This window comes from Salvelinus namaycush, chromosome 4 (genome assembly GCF_016432855.1).
Source record: "Salvelinus namaycush isolate Seneca chromosome 4, SaNama_1.0, whole genome shotgun sequence".
NCBI lineage: Eukaryota > Metazoa > Chordata > Actinopteri > Salmoniformes > Salmonidae > Salvelinus > Salvelinus namaycush.
In genome coordinates, this window is record NC_052310.1 from 62,395,524 (window position 1) to 62,419,728 (window position 24,205).

Sequence of the window (24,205 nt, forward strand, 5' to 3'; positions counted from 1 at the left end):
ATATACAAGGTGAACAATAATGGACCCAAAATCAAACCCTGAGGAACACCTTTTTGAATCTCAAGAAATTCAGATTTAACCCCATCTAAGATGGCCTGAGTTCTGTCACTAAGATAATTCTGAAACCATAAACAGGCTGTATATCCCAGGCTTCTTTTTGATAACTTCTTCAGCAAAACAGAATGATCAACAGTGTTGAATGCCTTTGACAGGTCAATAAACAAGGCAGAACAGCTCTTTTTAGCATCCAAGGCATTGACAAGATCATTAACAACTAGCGTGTTTGTTGTGGTAGTACTATGCCCAGGCCTAAACCCTGATTGGTTTATATTAAAAATACAATTATAAGATAAAAAATAAACAAAGTTGTACATTAACCAAGGATTCAAGAATCTTAGCTAAAGAAGGTAGTCTTGAAATGGGGTGATAGTTGTCAAGATCATTTGTATCCCCACCCTTATGAAGTGGCAGCACATATGCGGATTTCCATGCTTTTGGAATACTTCCTGATAACAATGTTAAATAAAAAATGTGGGCTACAGAGCCAGCAATAAAGGGAGCTGCATGCTTAAACAGAACAGGTTCCAAATGATCAGCCCCTGTGGTTTTTTGTCGTCGTCTAATGTTAGCAAAGCATCCAGCGCATCTTTATCAGTGAATTTCCGAAAAGAAAACTCCTGACCAGCATTTTCAGTATCATTCAATAGATTTTCACCATCAACATCCAAACTACTCTTTTCAAGAGCTGGCTTGAAATACATTCGAATGTATAGCCCGCAGAGATAAAGCGGTGACTAAATGCATTAATGATACATTTTGTCATTAATAGGGCCAGAATCTAAATGAATGCATTGGGGTAGAGAAAAGGAGACACAACCCTTCAGTGACGTTACAGCTTTCCAAAATGTACCTGGGTTCCCTGTACATTCACATAGTGTATTAATATAATCATCAGATTTTGCTTTTTTAACTAGTTTTATACTAGTTTATACTCAGAAGGGTTGGATCTAAGCATCCGTATATCCCTGACACATACAGTGGGAGAGTGGTCACTAATATCCAAAGCAAAAACCCCACTCCCAGCATATTTATCAGGAGTATTTGTAAATATGGGGTCAATCAAAGTCGATTTCGTAGGGTCCTTTAAGTTTGGACGAGTAAAGGACGAGTAGGCTTTGTAATCAGCTGGGACAAATTTAGATTAGTTCAAAAATCCTTTACAATCCTGTGTCCTGCGTTCCCCATGCAAGATTAAACTCTCCAGCGATCAACACCTCTTGGGTAGTAAAAATGGCAATTAAATCAGTGAGTTCGTTTAGTCCACACTTCTTGGTGGAGGGTGGACGATAGATTCCTATAACTGGTATTTTTTTGTTTGAACCCATCGGAAGACTTAAAGCCAACAATTAAAAGTGTTTAGGACTAGAGGTAGCCTTTAACAGAGACAAAGATTATTTGTGTAAATAGTAACACCACCACCTTTGCCTTTCCTATCAGCCCTAAACACATTGTAACCATCCATAGCATCCTCAGAGTCCAGGTTTTATCAGTTAACCAAATATCAGAAAAAATAAAAATATCAGGGTTTGCCTGAGAGGCTCAGATCTTGACATTATCCATTTTAGGTAATAAACTACGAATGTTAAGATGTAAAAATGTCAAGCCTTTTCTGCATTTAAAATCACATGGAGTTTCAATACGAGTCAGATTACTTTGAGAGGAGACTCAAAGATCGAATTATACTTATTAGGAAAATAAAACAAAGTAGGAATAGCAATTACATTTCTCCAGTTAGCACATTCAGATACAACATGTGGAACTCTCACAGTGACCATAGAGGAGATGGTAAAAACTGACTTACATGTAATGCTAATATTGTCCTCACATCAATTTAGTTGACCAATAGGCCATTCGTTAAGGTTGATGTCCTTCCCCTCATTAAACAAAAGGTGGCGTAGTCTACTTGGACCTATAGGGTTAGGTTACCACATGAGTTAGAGGAGCCGTACCAGGTGTAACATGGTGAGTCTTTGCAGTCATAAAACAGCCAGTGTTATATTTATATGAGCATCTCCCTTCATTCTAAAAGCTGGTGTAGTAATTTTTTTAGACCCCGCCCTTTCCCACCCCCTATACAAACACAAGCTAACGATATAATGATGTAATTTAAACATCTGGCACAAGAAAACTGGTTGACAGGCAAACAGACCAATCAAGTCTTTTACAACATGAAAATTGACCAGCCCGGTCTTGAAACTCCCCTCACTTTCACGTACCATGACAGGAAAATGTCTAGTGAGGAAATGAACTGGCTAAAACAGTAGCTCTCTATAAACAGTTACAGGAATCTAACACCTGGAGTATAGAACAGATGTTATGGTCGGCTCAGTCACACGCACATACACACAAGCACACACACGAACACACACTGACACACACGGCTCGCCACAGTAGCTGCAGCCCATACAGAGAATGAATGTCTCAACTTTGAGTCACACAGGACAAAACTTTCAGGAAATAATTACAGTAAGATGTCCAAGTAGGTCTGGACAGAGGACTTTCCTTCATAATGGGACAGAAATAGTCATGCTAATGTGTGGTCCTCCCTCGGTTATGAACCAAACCATCCTGGAAAGCACTGTATTCCACAGGGTCAGAGGATGTGCAGTTGAGTGCGTGAGCAAGGTTAGTGCTATCTGGGATCCTTGGGATGTCCCTACCCTAAACCCTAACCCTAACCTTAACCATAACCATAATCCTTAACTAACCCTAACCCTTACTTTAACCATTTTGAATGTACACTTCAATGGGGTAGGGACATCCCAAGGACCCTAACCCACACACACACACTAAGTCTCTCTCTCTCTCTCTCTCTCTCTCTCTCTCGCGCACGCACGCACGCACGCACGCACGCACGCACGCACGCACGCACGCACGCACGCACGCACGCACGCACGCACGCACGCACGCACGCACGCACGCACGCACGCACACACACACACACACACACACACACACACACACACACACACACACACACACACTGCTCTCTACAATATGCCTGGGCTGGCAGAACATCAGCAGTGTCCTCAGAGGGAACATCAGGTAAAGGTGAGGAGATGAATGGTTGAGTTAAACTCCCTATGAGGGAACTGCCAATACCACCAGTCCCTCCACAAAAAGCCCTGTCTCTCTCCAGTTCCCTATATGCCTCTGTATTGATGGGCCAGTTAAATAACAATCAGTATAGATATTAGAGCTCATCACTGGGATCTATAAGTTTGAGTGGAGCTGTTTGTCTGGGCTGAGAGGGCAGGGAGAGGGAGATGGCATCAGAGAGAGAGGAGGGGAAGAGAGAGAGGGAGAGAAGGAAATGAGGTAGAAAGAGGGGGGAGATGAGGTGGAGAGAGGTAGAGAGAGAGAAAGAGGGAGAAAGAGGGAGACGAGTTATCTTTATCATCTTCCCTGTCCTTATTCTGGGCAGGGTGCCTTGGAGGAGGGAAAGAAGGGGGAGAGAATGAGAAAAAGAGAAAAGAGAGAGGGGAGGCTGGAGGAGAGAGATAAGGCAGACAACAGGCTTTCACTCCAGTCTGAACACCAGTGACTTAAATGAGTATTCAAATTGATGTCTCTGTTTTTACATTCTCTTCTCTATGCATTTATTAAATTTACGTATTTTTTTATCATTTCACAATGGGATTAATGTCAATGCTGCCACAGTCCAGGAGTCAGCTCCAATAGCGCAGTACTTAACAAATGTAAGCCCTCCATATTAGGAACTCCTGGAGATGTTAGACAAGAAAAGTCCATCACGTATTTTTTTAAATCCTTTAACTGAGAACTGACAATCTAGGACACTTTGACTGACAACTGAGAAAGTTAAGCCTGACAACTGAGGGACTTCTTAATATGAAGTCATGAGGACATGAGACATGAGGACATGAGTACATCAGGAAACAAATCGTAGCCCTGTCTGAAAACTACCCTTTCCAACTATTTGCAGATCTGTGGGCAAAATGGAGGGGTTGACTTACTTGTATGTTCTTTCGTTGTGTAGTTCTGCCTCAGGGAACCCCAGCATTCCACACACCACTTTGCTGCTGTTGAGGTTCCAGCCCAGGTCACACACCTGCCTCCATCTCCCAGCATGCTTCACTTGCACTACACCCTCAGTGATCAGGGCCCGCTTCTTAGTGTGCATCAGGATGGGTCGCAGACGCACCTCCTGAATACGCACCTTGCTGGAATACTGAGAGAGAAGGGGGAGGGGTTTCTTAAGGCTTCACTGTAGAATAGTTTGATCAAGGACACTTTCAAATTCAGTTGACCTACACAATGAATTTACCAACTGTGACAGTAGAGATTGATTGACTATTGGCATTGGCAGTATCGGTGGTTGATCAGCAAGTGCCAAAGTTATAGAGCGGCAACAAGTAGCCTAGTGGTTAGAGCGTTGGGCCAGTAACCGAAAGGTTGCTGGATCAAATCCCCGAGCTGACAAAGTAAAAATCTGTAGTTCTGAACAAGGCAGTTAACCCACTATTCCCCTGTAGGCTGTTTTTGTAAAATAAGAATTTGTTCTTAACTGACTTGCCTAGTTAAATAAAGGTAAAAAAAAAAAAAATTGAGTTGGTGGTGCCCACTGTAGCTGCTTACCAAGTTGTATGCTGTTGTAGTCTACAGTACCTACTTTACTACTAGAGGTAGCAGGGATAGAGAGTATAAGGTCTAATGCTACCTACCGGGTTGTAGAGGTGCTGTCTCAGTCTGGGGCTCTCCGGGAGGTGTCCGTTTCCCTGATGGGCCTGTCGGGGGTTACTGCGGCTGGCCAGAATGCTCTGCCACTGGGGCGAGGGACTGACATCCGGACGCAGGGCAACCGACTGACCATTACGCGAACCTGTGACCTGGTCCAGTCGTCGCTCCGGACTGCAGACCACGCCAAGGTCCTCAGAGTGCTTACAATCATTGACGCCCCAGCCGTTATGTTTACAGTCTTTCAGAGTCTTCTCTGTGCCGTCACAACGCACGTTGTCCATCCAGATAGGACCTGGGGATGACGGAAACAAGGTTATTATCGGATATGGACATCAACTTGTCATTGATGGAAGTAAGGAGGCAGGGAGGGATAAATGGCTGGGTGGCTGGTTTGTGGGTGGGTGGATGGATTTATGAGTGGGTGGGTGGATAGATGGATGGATCCGTGGATGGATGAATTTAAATGACTGACTGAATCATCTATCCATTCCCTCATTCATTAATTCACTGATATATATATTTTTTATAAAAGATGTGCTAGCCTATGGCTCATCAGCCTCTGTAGGCCTCCAACACCCTTAGAGTAAACACAGTAAATACCACCAATTAATATCATCAAAATAACCCTGCAGTGACTGAGCCGAGTTCGCCACCGTCATAAAGATACAAAGATAACTTATGGGACTTCACTGCACTGCTTATTACAGCCACTGCCTGGCAGCCTGGCGATATACGGCCTGAGAGGAGCATTTGTTTTACAGTAATGACAGCCTTGCCCTGCCAGCGACGTGCTACACTTGCCTTGGTTTATGGACATTCTTTATTGCCCCCTTTAAATTCCAATTAAAATGGAAGAGCGAGTGAACCGACAGAGCAGTAGCTAGGCTAGGCTGTCTAGCACCACCACCTTATCCTGCAGCCTGGTCTCATAGACTAGATGTAACATAGTAAACCTGGGACACTGAAATTAATAGGATATGCTACCTGGGTATTGTTACATAAGAATGATGGTTACTTATGGCAAAAATGAAAATAGGGTGGTTGGTCGGAGTGGATTGGTTGGCGTATAACGCAAACGTCTATCAACCCAAAGGCTGCGAGCTCGAATCTCATCGTGGACAACTTTAGCATTTTAGCAACTTTTCTACGACATATTACTTTTTAGCTACTTTTCAACTACTTGCATGTTAGCTAACCCTTTAACCTTGACCCTTTTAGCAAACCCTTCCCCTAACCTTAACCCTTTTAGATAACCCTTCCCCTAACCCTTTATCCTAACTCCTAAACTTAACGCTAATCCCTAACCACTAGCCTAGCATACGTTAGCCAGCTAGCTATAGTTAGCCACCTAGCTAGAATTCATAACATATCATACGTTTTTGCAAATTCATTACATATAGTACGTTTTGCAATGTGTAACATATCGTACTAAATAGAGTGTCTTGGATTTATGTACAGAATAATACAAAATGCTCTGAGACCAGGTTGCAGCCTGGGATAGGCTACTGCTGTTGTGAAATTACTTAATGTGCAGCCAATGCAATATGATACATCAGGCCCGGCAGTAAAAGTCAAGTGCAAGGTGTTTAGGAAATGGAGGGTTTGAAGAAAGTTATTTAAGTTAGAAAGCAGATGCACTCTTTACAGAAAGATAGGCATATGCATTGTCATTTGACAGATGGAAAATATTGGAAATCAACAGGTGACTGTGTTTGTTTAATTTACCTTTCAATTGTAAAGAGTATATTATCTGTATTATGTTATAGAAATAAAGATTACATTTGATCGTTGCAAAATGCAACACCTGTTCTGGAACATTTACCATCACCCTCTCCATATTTGGCACTGTGTGCCCATGTCATGCCGGTCTGGAAGCCCAGCTCCCGGCAGACGACATTGGCCAGTTTGATGTCCACTTCGTCATCACACACCGTCCCCCACGTGTTGTTGTGCAGCACCTCTACGCGACCCTCGTTATGTCCCTGGGCATAGTTTCCCGCCAGGCGCACCTTGCCCGCGGGAGCCTGAGCGCGCGCGGTCCTGCTGCGTGGTGATGATGACGACGGTCGGCGGGGTTCCGAATGCGTTGGGGAGGAGAGGAAGAGGAGGAGCAAAGAACTCAAGCAGGTGAGGAAGATGCGAGGCATCATGTCTGAGTAAGGAGAGGCGTCTGGGGGAGGGGGGAGAAAGAAAGAGAGAGAGAGAGAGAGAGAGAGAGAGAGAGAGAGAGAGAGAGAGAGAGAGAGAGAGAGAGAGAGAGAGAAAGGGTCAGAGTCATCAACATAATTTTGTTTTGAATATTGGGTTATTGACTGTAAGTAATAATAATTGTATTACTCGATTGGATTTTATAGTGTTCAATAGTATTCTATTCAGAGGTGATTATTTCCAATTAGATATTTAGCTCCATAATGCTGCACTGATAGTCACTTGAAAAATAAGAGGCCCTATCTGGGCTCAGCCAGCATGGAATTGTTAATGAGAAGAGAGAGAAAGCCATGGCTATCCTCAAATAGGCAAACACTGACATCATCTGGACAGAGTTTAGAGATACAATGAAGAGGACTTGATAGAAACCAGTCTAATATGGGCAGAATATGAATAAACTATTATATTTCCAACACTACATTTCACACATTCTGTTCAACCACAGAACTATAATTTAATTTCACACAAACTTAGAGGTATAATTAGTCTATAAATATTTCAGTTCTCAAAATCTAACCTCCCATATGTACAAACTATCACCTTGGGGCTACTGAAACAAATTTCACCCCAGACAGACACAGACAATCAGACAGACATGCATGTTATATAAATGTCATACTTAGCATTGCACAACACTATAACCTTACTAAATAGACATTCACTGTATCCACTGAAACACGAGTATACACTTTGATCACATTTTACATTGAGTTGGACAGAAGACATTATAATAATTTCACTTTCTTACTGTAATTACATGTAAATACCCCAGAAAGTTATTTGAATCAGAAAACAACCATTATCAGAAATTGGTGAGTTTGGCATAACAATTCCACATTTTAATTATTAATGAAACACCTGTAACATCCAACATCAATGATGTCAGTTTCACAGACCCAGATACATCCTACTCCTGGATTCCATTTTTCATAGGCATAACCTAAATGATACCTGGACTATGTTAAATCTTAATTTAAAAAGGTTGAGTCACAGACATGGTTGATGTTCATCAAATCACATGTTTTAATCCTTGCCTAACTAATCTAGAATGAAGCAACCACTCATGTTGAACCATCTGAGATAATCCTTGTATGAGTAGGCAAAATAATCAGCCAAGAGCCAACATGTAAACTTAACAAAAATTACCTAGACTAATATACTTCAATTACAATTCGTATTATAAATCAAAACCAAAAGCACTGCAATAAGGTTAATAAAAAGTCATTAAATAAAACCAGCCTAAAATAAGAGTAAAGTGGACTAACCTGTTAGAAAGCTACAGGCACAGCAGTCCTAGACGTCCCAGACTGGGAGAGAAGAGAGTGACTGAGTGAATGAGTGTGCCTACTAGATGGGGTCCCTGGTCAATCCCTCTGCTCCTCCCTCCCTTCCTCTAATTCCCTTCCTCCATTCATCACTTTCCTTCCCTCCCACATTTCTCTGTCTCTCTCTCCGTGTACCTCTCTATCTCTGTGTCTCTCTCTTTCTGTGTCTCTCTCTCTCATTTGTATATAATTTCACTGTTGTACATAGTCCCACAAATATCTGTACGATTAGAGCTGAAGTGTAGTCACACGTAACAAAGAAAGTCTCTTCTCACAACCCACTATATATCCTATACACTCACAGGGAGCCAAATTTCAACAGTTAAAACGGTGAAGTGATGGAACAGTTCAGTTTGAATCCTTCACTCTAAACAGCCTAACCGACCACTCGGAGGCGTCAGCATGGTCCTAAAGCACAACATTGCCTCATTTTATATCACATTCTAATGATAAAACTGGGGGGGACAAAAATGCAATTTCAGAATGTGAAGGGGACATGTCCCCCCCGTCCCCAGTGAAAGTTGTGCCCCTGTATATATAAATACAGTGTCAAGAAAAAGTATGTGAACCCTTTGGAATTACCTGGATTTCTACATACATTGGTCAAAAAAAATCTAGGTCACAACAATAGACAAACACAGTCTGCTTAAACTAATAACACACAAACAAGTATACATTTTCATGTCTTTATTGAACACACCGTGTAAACATTCACAGTCCTGGGTGGGAAAAGTATGTGAACCCTTGGATTAAATAACTGGTTGACCCTTCTTTGGCAGCAATAACCTCAACCAAACATTTTCTGTAGTTGCGGATCAGACCTGCACAACGGTCAGGAGGAATTTTGGACCATTCCTCTTTACAAAACTGTTCCAGTTCAGCAATATTCTTGGGATATCTGGTGAACCGCTCTCGAGGTCATGCCACAGCAACTCAAATCAAATCAAATGGTATTGATCACATACACATGGTTAGCAGATGTTAATGCGAGTGTAGTGAAATGCTTGTGCTTCTAGTTCCGACTTTGTAGTAAAATCTAAGAAGTAATCTAACAAATTCACAACAACTACCTTATACACACAAATACACACATATGTAAAGGGATGAATAAGAATATGTACATATACAGTTGAAGTCGGAAGGTTACATACATCTTAGCCAAATACATTTAAACTCAGTTTTTCACAATTCCTGACATTTAATCGTAATAAAAATTCCCTGTTTTAGGTCAGTTAGGATCACCACTTTATTTTAAGAATGTGAAATGTCAGAAAAATTGTAGAGAGAATTATTTCTTTCAGATTTTATTTCTTTCATCACATTCCCAGTGGGTCAGAAGTGATACATTTACATTTACATTTAAGTCATTTAGCAGACGCTCTTATCCAGAGCGACTTACAAATTGATACAGTGAATTATAAGTGAAATAATCTGTCTGTAAACAATTGTTGGAAAAATGACTTGTGTCATGCACAAAGTAGGGGTCCTAACCGACTTTCCAAAGCTATAGTTTGCTAACAAGAAATTTGTGGAGCGGTTGAAAAACATTTTTAATGACTCCAACATAAGTGTGTGTAAACTTCTGACTTCAACTGTAGATAACCTGGAGCCAGTGGGTTTGGCGACGAATATGAAGCGAGTGCAGGCCAACGAGAGCATACAGGTCGCAGTGGTGGGTAGTATATGGGGCTTTGGTGACAAAACGGATGGCACTGTGATAGACTACATCCAATTTACTAAGTCGAGTGTTGGAGGCTATTTTGTAAATGACCTCGCCAAAGTCAAGGATCGGTAGGATAGTCAGTTTTACGAGGGTATGTTTGGCAGCATGAGTGAAGGATGCTTTGTTGCGAAATAGGAAGCCGATTCTAGATTTAATTTTGGATTGGAGATGCTTATTTTGAGTCTGGAAGAAGAGTTTACAGTCTAACCAGACACCTAGGTGTTTGTAGTTGTCCACATATTCTAAGTCAGAACCGTCCAGAGTAGTGATGCTAGACGGGCAGGCGGGTGCAGGCAGCGATCGGTTGAAGAGCATGCATTTAGTTTTACTTGCATTTAAGAGCAGTTGGAGGCCATGGAAGGAGTGTTGTATGGCATTGAAGCTCATCTGGAGGTTTGTTAACACAGTGTCCAAAGAAGAATACAGAATGGTGTCGTCTGCGTAGAGGTGGATCAAAGAATCACCAGCAGCGAGAGCGACATCATTGACGTATACAGAGAAAAGAGTCGGCGCGAGAATTGAACCCTGTGGCACCCCCATAGAGACTGCCAGAGGTCCCGACAACAGGCCCTCCGATTTGACACACTGAACTCTATCTGAGAAGTAGTTGGTGAACCAGGCGAGGCAGTCATTTGAGAAACCAAGGCTGTTGAGTCTGCCGATAAGAATGCAGTGATTGACAGAGTCGAAAGCCTTGGCCAGGTTGATGAAGACGGCTGCTCAGTATTGTCTTTTATCGATGGTGGTCATGATATCGTTTAGGACTTTGAGCGTGGCTGAGGTGCAACCATGACCAGCTCGGAAACCAGATTGCACAGCGGAGATGGGATTCGAAATGGTCGGTGATCTGTTTGTTAACTTGGCTTTCGAAGACTTTAGAAAGGCAGGGCAGGATGGATATAGGTCTGTAACAGGTTGGGTCTAGAGTATCACCCCCTTTGAAGAGGGGGATGACTGCGGCAGCTTTCCAATCTTTAGGGATCTCAGACAATATGAAAGAAAGGTTGAACAGGCTAGTAATTGGGGTTGCAACAATTGCAGTGGATAATTATATAAAGAGAGGGTCCAGATTGGCTAGCCCAGCTGATTTGCAGGGGTCCAGATTTTGCAGCTCTTTCAGAACATCAGCTATCTGGATTTGGGTGAAGGAGAAATGGGGGAGGCTTGGGCAAGTTGCTGTGGGGGGTGCAGAGCTGTTGACCGGGGTAAGGGTAGCCAGGTGGAAAGCATGGCCAGCCTTAGAAAACTGCTTATTGAAATTCTCGATTATCGTAGATTTATCGGTGGTGACAGTGTTTCCTAGCCTCAGTGCAGTGGGCAGCTGGGAGGAGGTGCTCTTATTCTCCATGGACTATACAGTGTCCCAGAACCTTTTGGAGTTTGTGCTACAGGGTGCAAATTTCTGTTTGAAAAAGCTAGCCTTTGCTTTCCTAACTGCCTGTGTATATTGGTTCCTAACTTCCCTGAAAAGTATTTGCTGCTAACGCAGTACGCCACAGGATGCTTTTGTGCTGGTCAAGGGCAGTCAAGTCTGGAGTGAACCAAGGGCTATATCTGTTCTTAGTTCTACATTTTTGAACGAGGCATGCTTATTTAAGATGGTGAGGAAAGCACTTTTAAAGAATTACCAGGCATCCTCCACTGACGGAATGAGGTCAATATCCTTCCAGAATACCCGGGCCAGGTCAATTAGAAAGACTTGCTCGCTGAAGTGTTTTAGGGAGCATTTGACAGTGATGAGGGGTGTTCGTTTGACCGTGGACCCATTACGGATGCAGGCAATGATGCAGTGATCACTGAGAACCTGGTTGAAGACAGCAGAGGTGTATTTAGAGGGCAGGTTGGTCAAGACGATATCTATGAGGTTGCCCGTGTTTACGGATTTAGGGTTGTACCTGGTAGGTTCCTTGATAATTTGTGTGAGATTGCGGGCATCTAGCTTAGATTGTAAGACGGCCTGGGCATTAAGCATATCCCAGTTTAGGTCACCTAACAGTACAAACTCTGAAGATAGATGGGTGGCAATTAATTCACATATGGTGTCCAGGGCACAGTTGGGGGCTGAGGGGGGTCTATAACAAGTGGCAACGGTGAGAGACATTTCAGGAAAGATGGATTTTTTAAAGTAGAAGCTCGAACTGTTTGTGCACAGACCTGGATAGCATGACACAGCTCTGCAGGCTATCTCTGCAGTAGATTGCAACCCCCTTTGGCAGTTCTATCTTGGTGGAAAATGTTGTATTTGGGGGATGGAAATTTCAGAATTTTTGGTGGCCTTCTTAAGCCAGGATTCAGACATGGCTAGGACATCAGGGTTGGTGGAGTGTGGTTGGTGGAGTGTGCTAAAGCAGTGAATAAAACAAACTTAGGAGTTTTCCGTCACTCCTCTGCTGAGGAGTGACGGACTCCATCCTAGCTGGAGGGGTGCTCTCATCTTATCTACCAACATAGATAGGGCTCTAACTCCTCTAGCCCCACAATGAAATAGGGTGCAGGCCAGGCAGCAGGCTGTTAGCCAACCTGCCAGCTTAGTGGAGTCTGCCAATAGCACAGTCAGTGTAGTCAGCTCAGCCATACCCATTGAGACTGTGTCTGTGCCTCGACCTAGGTTGGGCAAAACTAAACATGGCGGTGTTCGCCTTAGCAATCTTATTAGGATAAAGACCTCCTCCATTCCTGCCATTATTGAAAGAGATCGTGATACCTCACATCTCAAAATAGGGTTACTTAATGTTAGATCCCTCACTTCAAAGGCAGTCATAGTCAATGAACTAATCACTGATCATAATCTTGATGTGATTGGCCTGACTGAAACATGGCTTAAGCCTGATGAATTTACTGTGTTAAATGAGGCCTCACCTCCTGGTTACACTAGTGACCATATCCCCCGTGCATCCTGCAAAGGCGGAGGTGTTGCTAACATTTACGATAGCAAATTTCAATTTACAAAAAAAAAAATGGCGTTTTCGTCTTTTGAGCTTCTAGTCATGAAATCTATGCAGCCTACTCAATCACTTTTTATAGCTACTGTTTACAGGCCTCCTGGGCCATATACAGCATTCCTCTCTGAGTTTCCTGAATTCCTATCAGACCTTGTAGTCATAGCAGATCATATTCTAATTTTTGGTGATTTTAATATTCACATGGAGAAGTCCACAGACCCACTCCAAAAGTCTTTCGGAGCCATCATCGACTCAGTGGGTTTTGTCCAACATGTCTCTGGACCTACTCACTGCCACAGTCATACTCTGGACCTAGTTTTGTCCCATGGAATAAATGTTGTAGATCTTAATGTTTTTCCACATAATCCTGGACTATCGGACCACCATTTTATTACGTTTGCAATCGCAACAAATAATCTGCTCAGACCGCAACCAAGAAGCATCAAAAGTCGTGCTATAAATTCTCAGACAACACAAAAATTCCTTGATGCCCTTCCAGACTCCTTCTGCCTACCCAAGGACGTCAGAGGACAAAAATCAGTTAACCACTTAACTGAGGAACTCAATTTAACCTTGCGCAATACCCTAGATGCAGTTGCACCCCTAAAAACGAAAAACATTTGTCATAAGAAACTAGCTCCCTGGTATACAGAAAATACCCGAGCTTTGAAGCAAGCTTCCAGGAAATTGGAACGGAAATGGCGCCACACCAAACTGGAAGTCTTCCGACTAGCTTGGAAAGACAGTACCGTGCAGTACCGAAGAGCCCTCACTGCTGCTCGATCATCCTACTTTTCCAACTTAATCGAGGAAAATAAGAACAATCCAAAATTTCTTTTTGATACTGTTGCAAAGCTAACTAAAAAGCAGCATTCCCCAAGAGAGGATGGCTTTCACTTCAGCAGTAATAAATTCATGAACTTCTTTGAGGAAAAGATAGAAAGCAAATTACGGACTCCTCTTTGAATCTGCGTATTCCTCCAGGGCTTAGCTGTCCTGGATCTGCACAGCTCTGCGAGGGCCTGGGATCGGGAGAGACACTTAAGTGTTTTAGTACTATATCTCTTGACACAATGATGAAAATAATCATGGCCTCTAAACCTTCAAGCTGCATACTGGATCCTATTCCTACTAAACTGCTGAAGGAGCTGCTTCCTGTGCTTGGCCCTCCTATGTTGAACATAATAAACAGCTCTCTATCCACTGGATGTGTACCAAACTCACTAAAAGTGGCAGTGATAAAGCCTCTCTTGAAAAAGCCAAACCTTGACCCGGAAAATATAAAAAACTATCGGCCTATATCGAATCTTCCATTCCTCTCAAAAAATTTTGAAAAAGCTGTTGCGCAGCAACTCACTGCCTTTCTGAAGACAAACAATGTATACGAAATGCTTCAGTCTGGTTTTAGACCCCATCATAGCACTGAGACTGCACTTGTGAAGGTGGTAAATGACCTTTTAATGGCGTCAGACCGAGGCTCTGCATCTGTCCTCGTGCTACTAGACCTTAGTGCTGCCTTTGACACCATCGATCACCACATTCTTTTGGAGAGACTGGAAACCCAAATTGGTCTACACGGACAAGTTCTGGCCTGGTTTAGATCTTACCTGTCGGAAAGATATCAGTTTGTCTCTGTGAATGGTCTGTCCTCTGACAAATCAACTGTACATTTCGGTGTTCCTCAAGGTTCCGTTTTAGGACCACTATTGTTTTCACTATATATTTTACCTCTTGGGGATGTTATTCGAAAACATAATGTTAACTTTCACTGCTATGCGGATGACACACAGCTGTACATTTCAATGAAACATGGTGAAGCCCCAAAATTGCCCTCGCTAGAAGCCTGTGTTTCAGACATAAGGAAGTGGATGGCTGAAAACTTTCTACTTTTAAACTCGGACAAAACAGAGATGCTTGTTCTAGGTCCCAAGAAACAAAGAGATCTTCTGTTAAATCTGACAATTCATCTTGATGGTTGTAAAGTCGTCTCAAATAAAACTGTGAAGGACCTCGGCGTTACTCTTGACCCTGATCTCTCTTTTGACGAACATATCAAGACTGTTTCAAGGACAGCTTTTTTCCATCTACGTAACATTGCAAAAATCAGAAATTTTCTGTCCAAAAATGATGCAGAAAAATTAATCCATGCATTTGTTACTTCTAGGTTAGACTACTGCAATGCTCTACTTTCCGGCTACCCGGATAAAGCACTAAATAAACTTCAGTTAGTGCTAAATACGGCTGCTAGAATCCTGACTAGAACCAAGAAATTTGATCATATTACTCCAGTGCTAGCTTCCCTACACTGGCTTCCTGTTAAGGCAAGGGCTGATTTCAAGGTTTTACTGTTAACCTATAAAGCGTTACATGGGCTTGCTCCTACCTATCTTTCCGAGTTGGTCCTGCCGTACATACCAATACGTACGCTACGGTCACAAGACGCAGGCCTCCTAATTGTCCCTAGAATTTCTAAGCAAACAGCGGGAGGCAGGGCTTTCTCCTATAGATCTCCATTTTTATGGAACAGTCTGCCTACCCATGTGAGAGACGCAGACTCGGTCTCAACCTTTAAGTCTTTACTGAAGACTTATCTCTTCAGTAGGTCATATGATTGAGTGTAGTCTGGCCCAGGAGTGTGAAGGTGAACGGAAAGGCTCTGGAGCAACGAACCGCCCTTGCTGTCTCTGCCAGGCCGGTTCCCCTCTCTCCACTGGGATTCTCTGCCTCTAACCCTGTTACAGGGGCTGAGTCACTGGCTTGCTGGTGCTCTTTCATGCCGTCCCTAGGAGGGGTGCGTCACTTGAGTGGGTTGAGTTACTGACGTGATCTTCCTGTCTGGGTTGGCGCCCCCCCTTGGTTTGTGCTGTGGTGGAGATCTTTGTGGGCTATACTCGGCCTTGTCTCAGGATTGTAAGTTGGTGGTTGAGGATATCCCTCTAGTGGTGCGGGGGCTGTGCTTTGGCAAAGTGGGTGGGGTTATATCCTTCCTGTTTGGCCCTGTCCGGGGGTTTCTTCGGATGGGGCCACAGTGTCTCCTGACCGCTCCTGTCTCAGCCTCCAGTATTTATGCTGCAGTAGTTTATGTGTCGGGGGGCTAGGGTCAGTTGGTTATACCTGGAGTACTTCTCCTGTCTTATCCAGTGTCCTGTGTGAATTTAAGTATGCTCTCTCTAATTCTCTCGTTCTCTCTTTCTCTCTGAGAACCTGAGCCCTAGGACCATACGTCAGGACTACCGGGCATGATGACACCTTGCTGTCCCCAGTCCGCCTGGCCTTGCTGCTATTCCAGTTTCAACTGTTCTGCCTGCGGTTACGGAACCCCTACCTGTCCCAGACCTGCTGTTTTCAACTCTTAATGATCGGCTATGAAAAGCCAACTGAGATTTATTCCTGATTATTATTTGACCATGCTTGTCATTTATGAACATTTTGAAAATCTTGGCTCTCTCTAATTTTCTCCTTCTCTCTTTCTTTCTCTCGGAGGACCTGAGCCCTAGGACCATACGTTGGGACTACCGGCCGTGGTGACTCCTTGCTGTCCCCAGTCCGCCTGGCCTTGCTGCTATTCCAGTTTCAACTGTTCTGCCTGCGGTTATGGAACCCCTACCTGTCCCAGACCTGCTGTTTTCAACTCTTAATGATCGGCTATGAAAAGCCAACTGAGATTTATTCCTGATTATTATTTGACCATGCTTGTCATTTATGAACATTTTGAAAATCTTGGCTCTCTCTAATTTTCTCCTTCTCTCTTTCTTTCTCTCGGAGGACCTGGGCCCTAGGACCATGCGTCGGGACTGCCGCCCGTGGTGACTCCTTGCTGTCCCCAGTCCGCCTGGCCTTGCTGCTATTCCAGTTTCAGCTGTTCTGCCTGCGGTTATGGAACCGCCACCTGTCCCAGACCTGTTGTTTTTCAACTCTTAATGATCAGCTATGAAAAGCCAACTGAAAATTATTCATGATTATTATTTGACCATGCTTGTCACTTATGAACATTTTTGAACATCTTGGCATAGTTCTGTTATAATCTCCACCCGGCACAGCCAGAAGAGGACTGGCCACCCCTCATAGCCTGGTTCCTCTCTAGGTTTCTTCCTAGGTTTTGGCCTTTCTAGGGAGTTTTTCCTAGCCACCGTGCTTCTACACCTGCATTACTAGCTGTTTGGGGTTTTAGGCTGGGTTTCTGTACAGCACTTCGAGATATTAGCTGATGTACGAAGGGCTATATAAAATAAAATTGATTGATTGATTGATTGACTTAGGGAGGAGGATTCTGATGTTAACATGCATGAAACCAAGGGTTTTTACGGTTACAGAAGTCAACAAATGATAGCGCCTGGGGAATAGGAGTGGAAGTGGGGGCTACAGGGCCTGGGTTAACCTCTACATCACCAGAGGAACAGAGGAGGAGTTGGATAAGGGTCCGGCTAAAGGCCATAAGTACTGGTCATCTTGTGCGTTGGGGACAGAGAATCAAAGGAGCAGATTTCTGGGCGTGGTAGAATAGATTCAGAGCATAATGTACAGACAATGGTATGGTAGGATGTGAGTATAGTGGAGGTAAACCTAGGCATTGAGTGACGATGAGAGAGGTTTCATCTCTGGAGGCACCATTTAAGCCAGGTGAGGTCTCCGCATGTGTGTGGGGTGGGACAAAAGAGCTATCTAAGGCATTTTGAGCGGGAATGAGGGCTCTACTGTGAAATGAAACAATAAGAACTAGCCAAGACATCAGTAGATAAGGCATATCAAATCAAATCAAATTGTATTGGTCACATACACATGGTTAGCAGATGTTAATGTGTAAATGAATGAATAAGAATATGTACATATAAATATATGGATGAGCGATAGCCGAACGGCATAGGCAAGATGCAGTAGATGGTATAGTGTACAGTGTATACATATGATATGAATAATGTAGGGTATGTAAACATTATATAATGTGGCATTGTTTAAAGTGACTAGTGATACATTTATTACATCCCATTTTTAATTATTAAAGTTGCTAGAGATTTGAATCAGTATGTTGGCAGCAGCCACTCAATGTTAGGGACAGCTGTTTAACAGTCTGATGGCCTTGAGAAAGAAGCTGTTTTTCAGTCTCTCGGTCCCAGCTTTGATGCACCTGTACTGACCTCGCCTTCTGGATGATAGCGGGGTGAACAGGCAGTGGCTCGGGTGGTTGTTGTCCTTGATGATCTTTTTGGTCTTCCTGTGACATCGGGGGGTGTAGGTGTCTTGGAGGGCAGGTAGTATGCCCCCGGTGATGCGTTGTGCAGACCTCACTACCCTCTGGAGAGCCTTGCGGTTGTGGGCGGAGCAGTTGCCGTACCAGGCGGTGATACAGCCCGACAGGATGCTCTCGATTGTGCATCTGTAAAAGTTTGTGAGTGTTTTTGGTGACAAGCCAAATTTCTTCAGCCTCCTGAGGTTGAAGAGGCGCTGTTGCGCCTTCTTCACCACGCTGTCTGTGTGGGTGGACCATTTCAGTTCGTCTGTGATGTGTACGCCGAGGAACTTAAAACTTTCCAACTTCTCTACTACTGTCCCGTCGATGTGGATAGGGGAGTGCTCCCTTTGCTGTTTCCTGAAGTCCACGATCCTCTCCTTTGTTTTGTTGTCATTGAGTGTGAGGTTGTTTTCCTGACACCACACTCCGAGGGCCCTCACATCCTCCCTGTAGGCCGTCTTGTTGTTGTTGGTAATCAAGCCTACCACTGTAGTGTCGTCTGCAAACTTGATGATTGAGTTAGAGGCGTGCATGGCCACGCAGTCATGGGTGAACAGGGAGTACAGGAGAGGGCTGAGAATGCACCCTTGTGGGGCCCCAGTGTTGAGAATCAGCGGGGTGGAGATGTTGTTTCCTACCCTCACCACCTGGGGGTGGCCCGTCAGAAAGTCCAGGACCCCAGTTACACAGGGCGGGATCGAGACCCAGGGTGTCGAGCTTAATGACGAGGTTGGAGGGTACTATGGTGTTAAATGCTGAGCTGTAGTCGATGAACACCATTCTTACATAGGTATTCCTCTTGTCCAGATGGGTTAGGGCAGTGTGCAGTGTTATTGCGTCTTCTGTGGACCTATTGGGGCGGTAAGCAAATTGGAGTGGGTCTAGGGTGTCAGGTAGGGTGGAGGTGATATGATCCTTGACTAGTCTCTCAAAGCACTTCAAGATGACGGAAGTGAGTGCTACGGGGCAATAGTGTTTAGCTCAGTTACCTTAGCTTTCTTGGGAACAGGAACAATGGTGGCCATCTTGAAGCATGTGGGAACAGCAGACTGGGATAGGGATTGATTGAAAATGTCTGTAAACACACCAGCCAGCTGGTCTGCGCATGCTCTAAGGACGCGGCTAGGGATGCCGTCTGGGCCGGCAGCCTTGCGAGGGTTAACACGTTTAAATGTTTTACTCAGGTTGGCTGCGGTGAAGGAGAGTCCGCAGGTTTTGGTAGCGGGCCGCGTCGGTGGCACTGTGTTGTCCTCAAAGCAAGCGAAGAAGTTATTTAGTTTGTCTGGGATCAAGACACCGGGGTCCGCAACGGGGCTGGTTTTCTTTTTGTAGTCCGTGATTGACTGTAGACCCTGCCACATTCCTCTCGTGTCTGAGCCATTGAATTGTGACTCTACTTTGTCTCTATACTGATGCTTAGCTTGTTTGATTGCCTTGCGGAGGGAATAGCTACACTGTTGGTATTCGGTCATGTTTCCGGTCGCGTTGCCCTGATTAAAAGCAGTGGTTCGCGCTTTCAGTTTTGTGCGAATGCTGCCATCAATCCACGGTTTCTGGTTGGGGAAGGTTTTAATAGTCGCTGTTGGTACAGCATCACCGATGCATTTGCTAATAAACTCGCTCACCGAATGTTGTTGTTCGACGCTATCCGGAACATATCCCAGTCCACGTGATCGAAGCAATCTTGAAGCGTGGAATCAGATTGGTCGGACCAGCGTTGAACAGACCTGAGCACGGGCGTTTCCTGTTTTAGTTTCTTTCTATAGGCTGGGAGCAGGCTGGATCAGATTTACCGAAAGGAAGACGAGGGGTGACTTTGTATGTGCCGCGGAAGTTAGAGTAACAATGATACAGAATTTAGGGAGCCTTGTTTTCAGATTAGCCTTGTTAAAATCCCCAGCTACAATAAATGCAGTCTCAGGATATGTGGTTTCCAGTTTATATAGAGCCTAATGAAGTTCTTTCAGGGCCATCAAAGTGTCTGCTTGGGGGGGGGGGGTGTACACGACTGTGATTATAATCGAAGAGAATTCTCTTGGTAGATAATGCAGTCGGCATTTGATTGTAAGGAATTCTAGGTCAGGTGAACAAAGGGACTTGAGTTCCTGTATGCTGTTATGATTACACCACAACTCGTTAATCATAAGGCATACACCCCTGCCCTTCTTCTTACCAGAGAGATGTTGATAGAGATTTGTCGGCGCGATGCATGAAGAAACCAGGTGGCTGTACCGACTCTGATAACGTATCCCGAGTGAGCCATGTTTCCGTGAAATAGAGAATGTTACAATCTCTGTCTCTCTGGAAGGCAACCCTTGCTCGGATTTTGTCTACCTTGTTGTCAAGAGACTGGAAGTTGGCTAGTAGTATACTCGGGAGCGGTGGGCGATGTGCCCGTCTACGGAGCCTGACCAGAAGACCGCTCCATCTGCCCCTTCTGCGGCGCCGTTGTTTTGGGTTGCCTGCTGGGATCTGATCCATTGTCCTGGGTGGTGGACCAAACAGAGGATTCGCTTCAGGAAAGTCATACTCCTAGTCGTAATGTTGGTAAGTTGACGTTGCTCTTATATCCAATAGTTCCTCCCGGCTGTATGTAATGAGACTTAAGATTTCCTGGGGTAACAGTGTAAGAAATAATACAGAAAAAAACGAAATACTGCATAGTTTCCTAAAAACGCGAAGCGACGCGGCCATCTCTGTCATGACATTACATACTTCCGGCGCCGACAGAGATATTGACATTAGAGAGAGGCATAAAGCAATCACAGGTGTTGATCAGAGGAAATAAGACATCAACGGGTAAATGGCGATGAATGGGCAGAGCGGGCCAGTTAGGTACATACAGGACCTGAGTTCGAGGCTGGGGCCGACAGGTAAACAAAATGAGGGGCCGTGTTATTGAAACAGTCCAGGGGGCATCAGCTGTGTAGCCGAGTGATCATAGGGTCAAAAGAGCAGCAATACGTGAGTCAGGGTGCCGTTCGGTAGTCACTACTATGCTAGTCGAGCAGGGGATACAGCGTTCAGAAAAGCTAGCAGGCCGGGGCTTGTAGATGGTTCTTCGACGACATCGTAACAGAATAGACTGTTGAGACCACATCGGTCGATCACGTCGGCAGTCCAGTCGTGATGGATCGGCGGGACTCCATGTCGACAATAAAGGGTCCAGGCCAATTGGCAAAGGAGGAATTGTAGCCCTAGAATTAGCTGGTATATGGGCCTAGCTTGAGGCTAGCTGGTGCTTGCTTCGGGACAGAGGCGTTAGCTAACAGTAGCCACTTGTTTGTAACTAGCTATCTGTGATGATCCGATGTAATAATCCAGAGTGGCAGGAATCCAGTGATATAGTAGAGAGAAGCAGTCCGATATGCTCTGGTTTGATATTGCGCTGTGCAGACTGGCGGGTGTTGTCCGAGCTAAGGCTGGCTGGTGACCGAGAAAAAGGTGAAGACCGCTAGCCGTGGCTAACAAAGACTAGTAGCTAGTTAGCTGGCTAGCTAGCTAGCTCCTGATGGAAGTTCTAATGGAAGTTCCAGTGATAAGGAATAAAATAGCAGATCCGTACTACATTGGGTGAGGCGTGTTGCAGGAAAGTATATTTAGTTCGTAAATAGAAAGTGAGATTAAGATATATACGAAAAAGGCCGGCTATTTACAAGGGACAAGACAAAGACAAAAAACACACGTCCTACTGCTATGCCATCTTGGAGGAACCATGATGCTTCCTCCACCATACTTTACAGTTGGGATGAGGTTTTGATGTTGGTGTGCTGTGTCTTTTTTTCTCCAAATAGTGTTAGTTTCATCTGTCCACAGAATATTTTGCCAGTAGCGCTGTGGAACATCCAGGTGCTCTTTTGCAAACTTCAGATGTGCAGCAATGTTTTTTTTGACAGCAATGGCTTCTTCCGTTGTGTCCTCCCATGAACACCATTCTTGTTTAATGTTTTACATATTGTAGACTCGTCAACAGAGATGTTAGCATGTTCCAGAGATTTCTGTAAGTCTTTAGCTGTCACTCTAGGATTCTTCTTAACCTCATTGAGCATTCTGCACTGAGCTCTTGCAATCGCTTTTGCAGGACGGCCACTCTTATTGATAGTAGCAACAGTGCTGAACTTTCTCATTTATAGACAATTTGTCTTACCGTGGACTGATGAACATCAAGGCTTTTAGAGATATTTTTGTAACCCTTTCCAGCTTTATGCAAGTCAACAATTCTTAATCGTAGGTCTTCTGAGATCTTTTTTGTCCGAGGCATGGTTCACATCAGGCAATGATTCTTGTAAATAGCAAACACATTTTTTTTATAGGGCAGGACAGCTCTAACCAACATCTCCAATCTTGTCTCATTGATTGGACTCCAGGTTAGCTGACTCCTGACTCCAATTTGGAGAAGTGACTAGCCTAGGGGTTCACATACTTTTTCCAACCTACACTGTGAATGTTTAAATGCTGTATTAAATAAACACAAGAAAAATACAATCATTTGTGTGTTATTAGTTCAAGCACACTGTGCTTGTCTATTGCTGTGACTTAGAAGATCAGATAACATTTTATGACCAATTTATGCAGAAATCCAGGTAATTCACACATACTTTTTCTTTCCACGGTATATATATATATATATATATATATATATACACACACACACACACACACACACACACACACACACACACACACACACACACACACACACACACACACACACACACACACACACACACACACACACACACACACACACACACACACACAGTACCAGTCAAAGTTTACACACCGACTCATTCAAGGGTTTTCCTTTATTTTTACTATTTTCTACATTGTAGAATACTAGTGACATCAACAAAACTATGAAATAACACATATGAAATCATGTTTTAACGAAAAAAGTGTTAAACAAATCAAAATACATTTTATATTTGAGATTCTTCAAAGTAGCCACCATTTGCCTTGATGACAGCTTTGCACACTCTTGGCATTCTCTCAACCAGCTTCATGAGGTAATAATAGCCTGGTTCCTCTCTAGGTTTCTTCCTAGGTTTTGGCCTTTCTAGGGAGTTTTTCCTTGCCACCGTGCTTCTACACCTGCATTGCTTGCTGTTTGGTGTTTTGGTGTCCAACTCATCCCAAACCATCTCAATTGGGTTGGGGTCGGGTGATTGTGGAGGCCAGGTCATTTGATGCAGCACTCCATCACGCTCCTTCTTGGTCAAATAGCCCTTACACAGCCTGGAGGTGTGTTTTGGGTCATTGTCCTGTTGAAAAACCAATGACAGTCCCACTAAGCGCAAACCAGATGGGATGGCGTATCGCTGCACAATTCTGTGGTAGCCATGCTGGTTAAGTGTGCTTTGAATTCTAAATAAATCACAGACAGTGTCACCAGCAAAGCACCCCCACACCTTCTCCTCCATGCTTCACGGTAGGAACCACATATGCGGAGATCATCCGTTCACCTACTCTGCATCTCACAAGGACACGGCAGTTGAAACCAAATATCTCAAATCGGGATTCATAAGACAGATGTCCACCAGTATAATGTCCATTGCTCGTGTTTCTTGGCCCAAGCAAGTAAAATCAAATCAAATTGTATTTGTCACATGCGCCGAATACAACAGGTGCAGACCTTACAGTGAAATGCTTACTTACAAGCCCTGAACCAACAATGCAGTTTTAAGAAAAATACCTAAAAACTAGGAAATAAGAGTAACAAATAATTAGAGCAGCTGTACAATAACAATAGTGAGGCTATATACAGTGGGTACAGCTGTACAATAACAATAGTGAGGCTATATACAGTGGGTACAGGTACAGAGTCAAAGTGCGGGGGCACTGGTTAGTCAAGGTAATTGATGTAATATGTACATGTAGGTAGAGTTATTAAAGTGACTATGCATTGGTGTCCTTTAGCAGTGGGTTCTTTGCAGCAATTCGACCATGAAGGCCTGATTCACACAGTCTCCTCTGAACAGTGGATGTTGAGATGTGTCTGTTACTTGAACTCTGTGAAGCA

General features: G+C 44.0%; 1 protein-coding gene across 1 annotated transcript in view; it reads right to left on the minus strand.

The window, feature by feature from the left end:
- Positions 1 to 6,908, minus strand: part of loxl4 (lysyl oxidase-like 4) — a 56,805-nt gene extending 49,897 nt beyond the window's left edge. Inside the window, exons 1-3 of the mRNA XM_038990875.1 lie at positions 6,581 to 6,908; positions 4,743 to 5,050; positions 4,035 to 4,249 (exon numbers count right to left, since the gene is read on the minus strand). Of these exons, the coding sequence (XP_038846803.1) occupies positions 4,035 to 4,249; positions 4,743 to 5,050; positions 6,581 to 6,908 (851 nt within the window). The remainder of the gene's footprint in view (positions 1 to 4,034; positions 4,250 to 4,742; positions 5,051 to 6,580) is intronic.
- Positions 6,909 to 24,205: the final 17,297 nt, after the last annotated feature.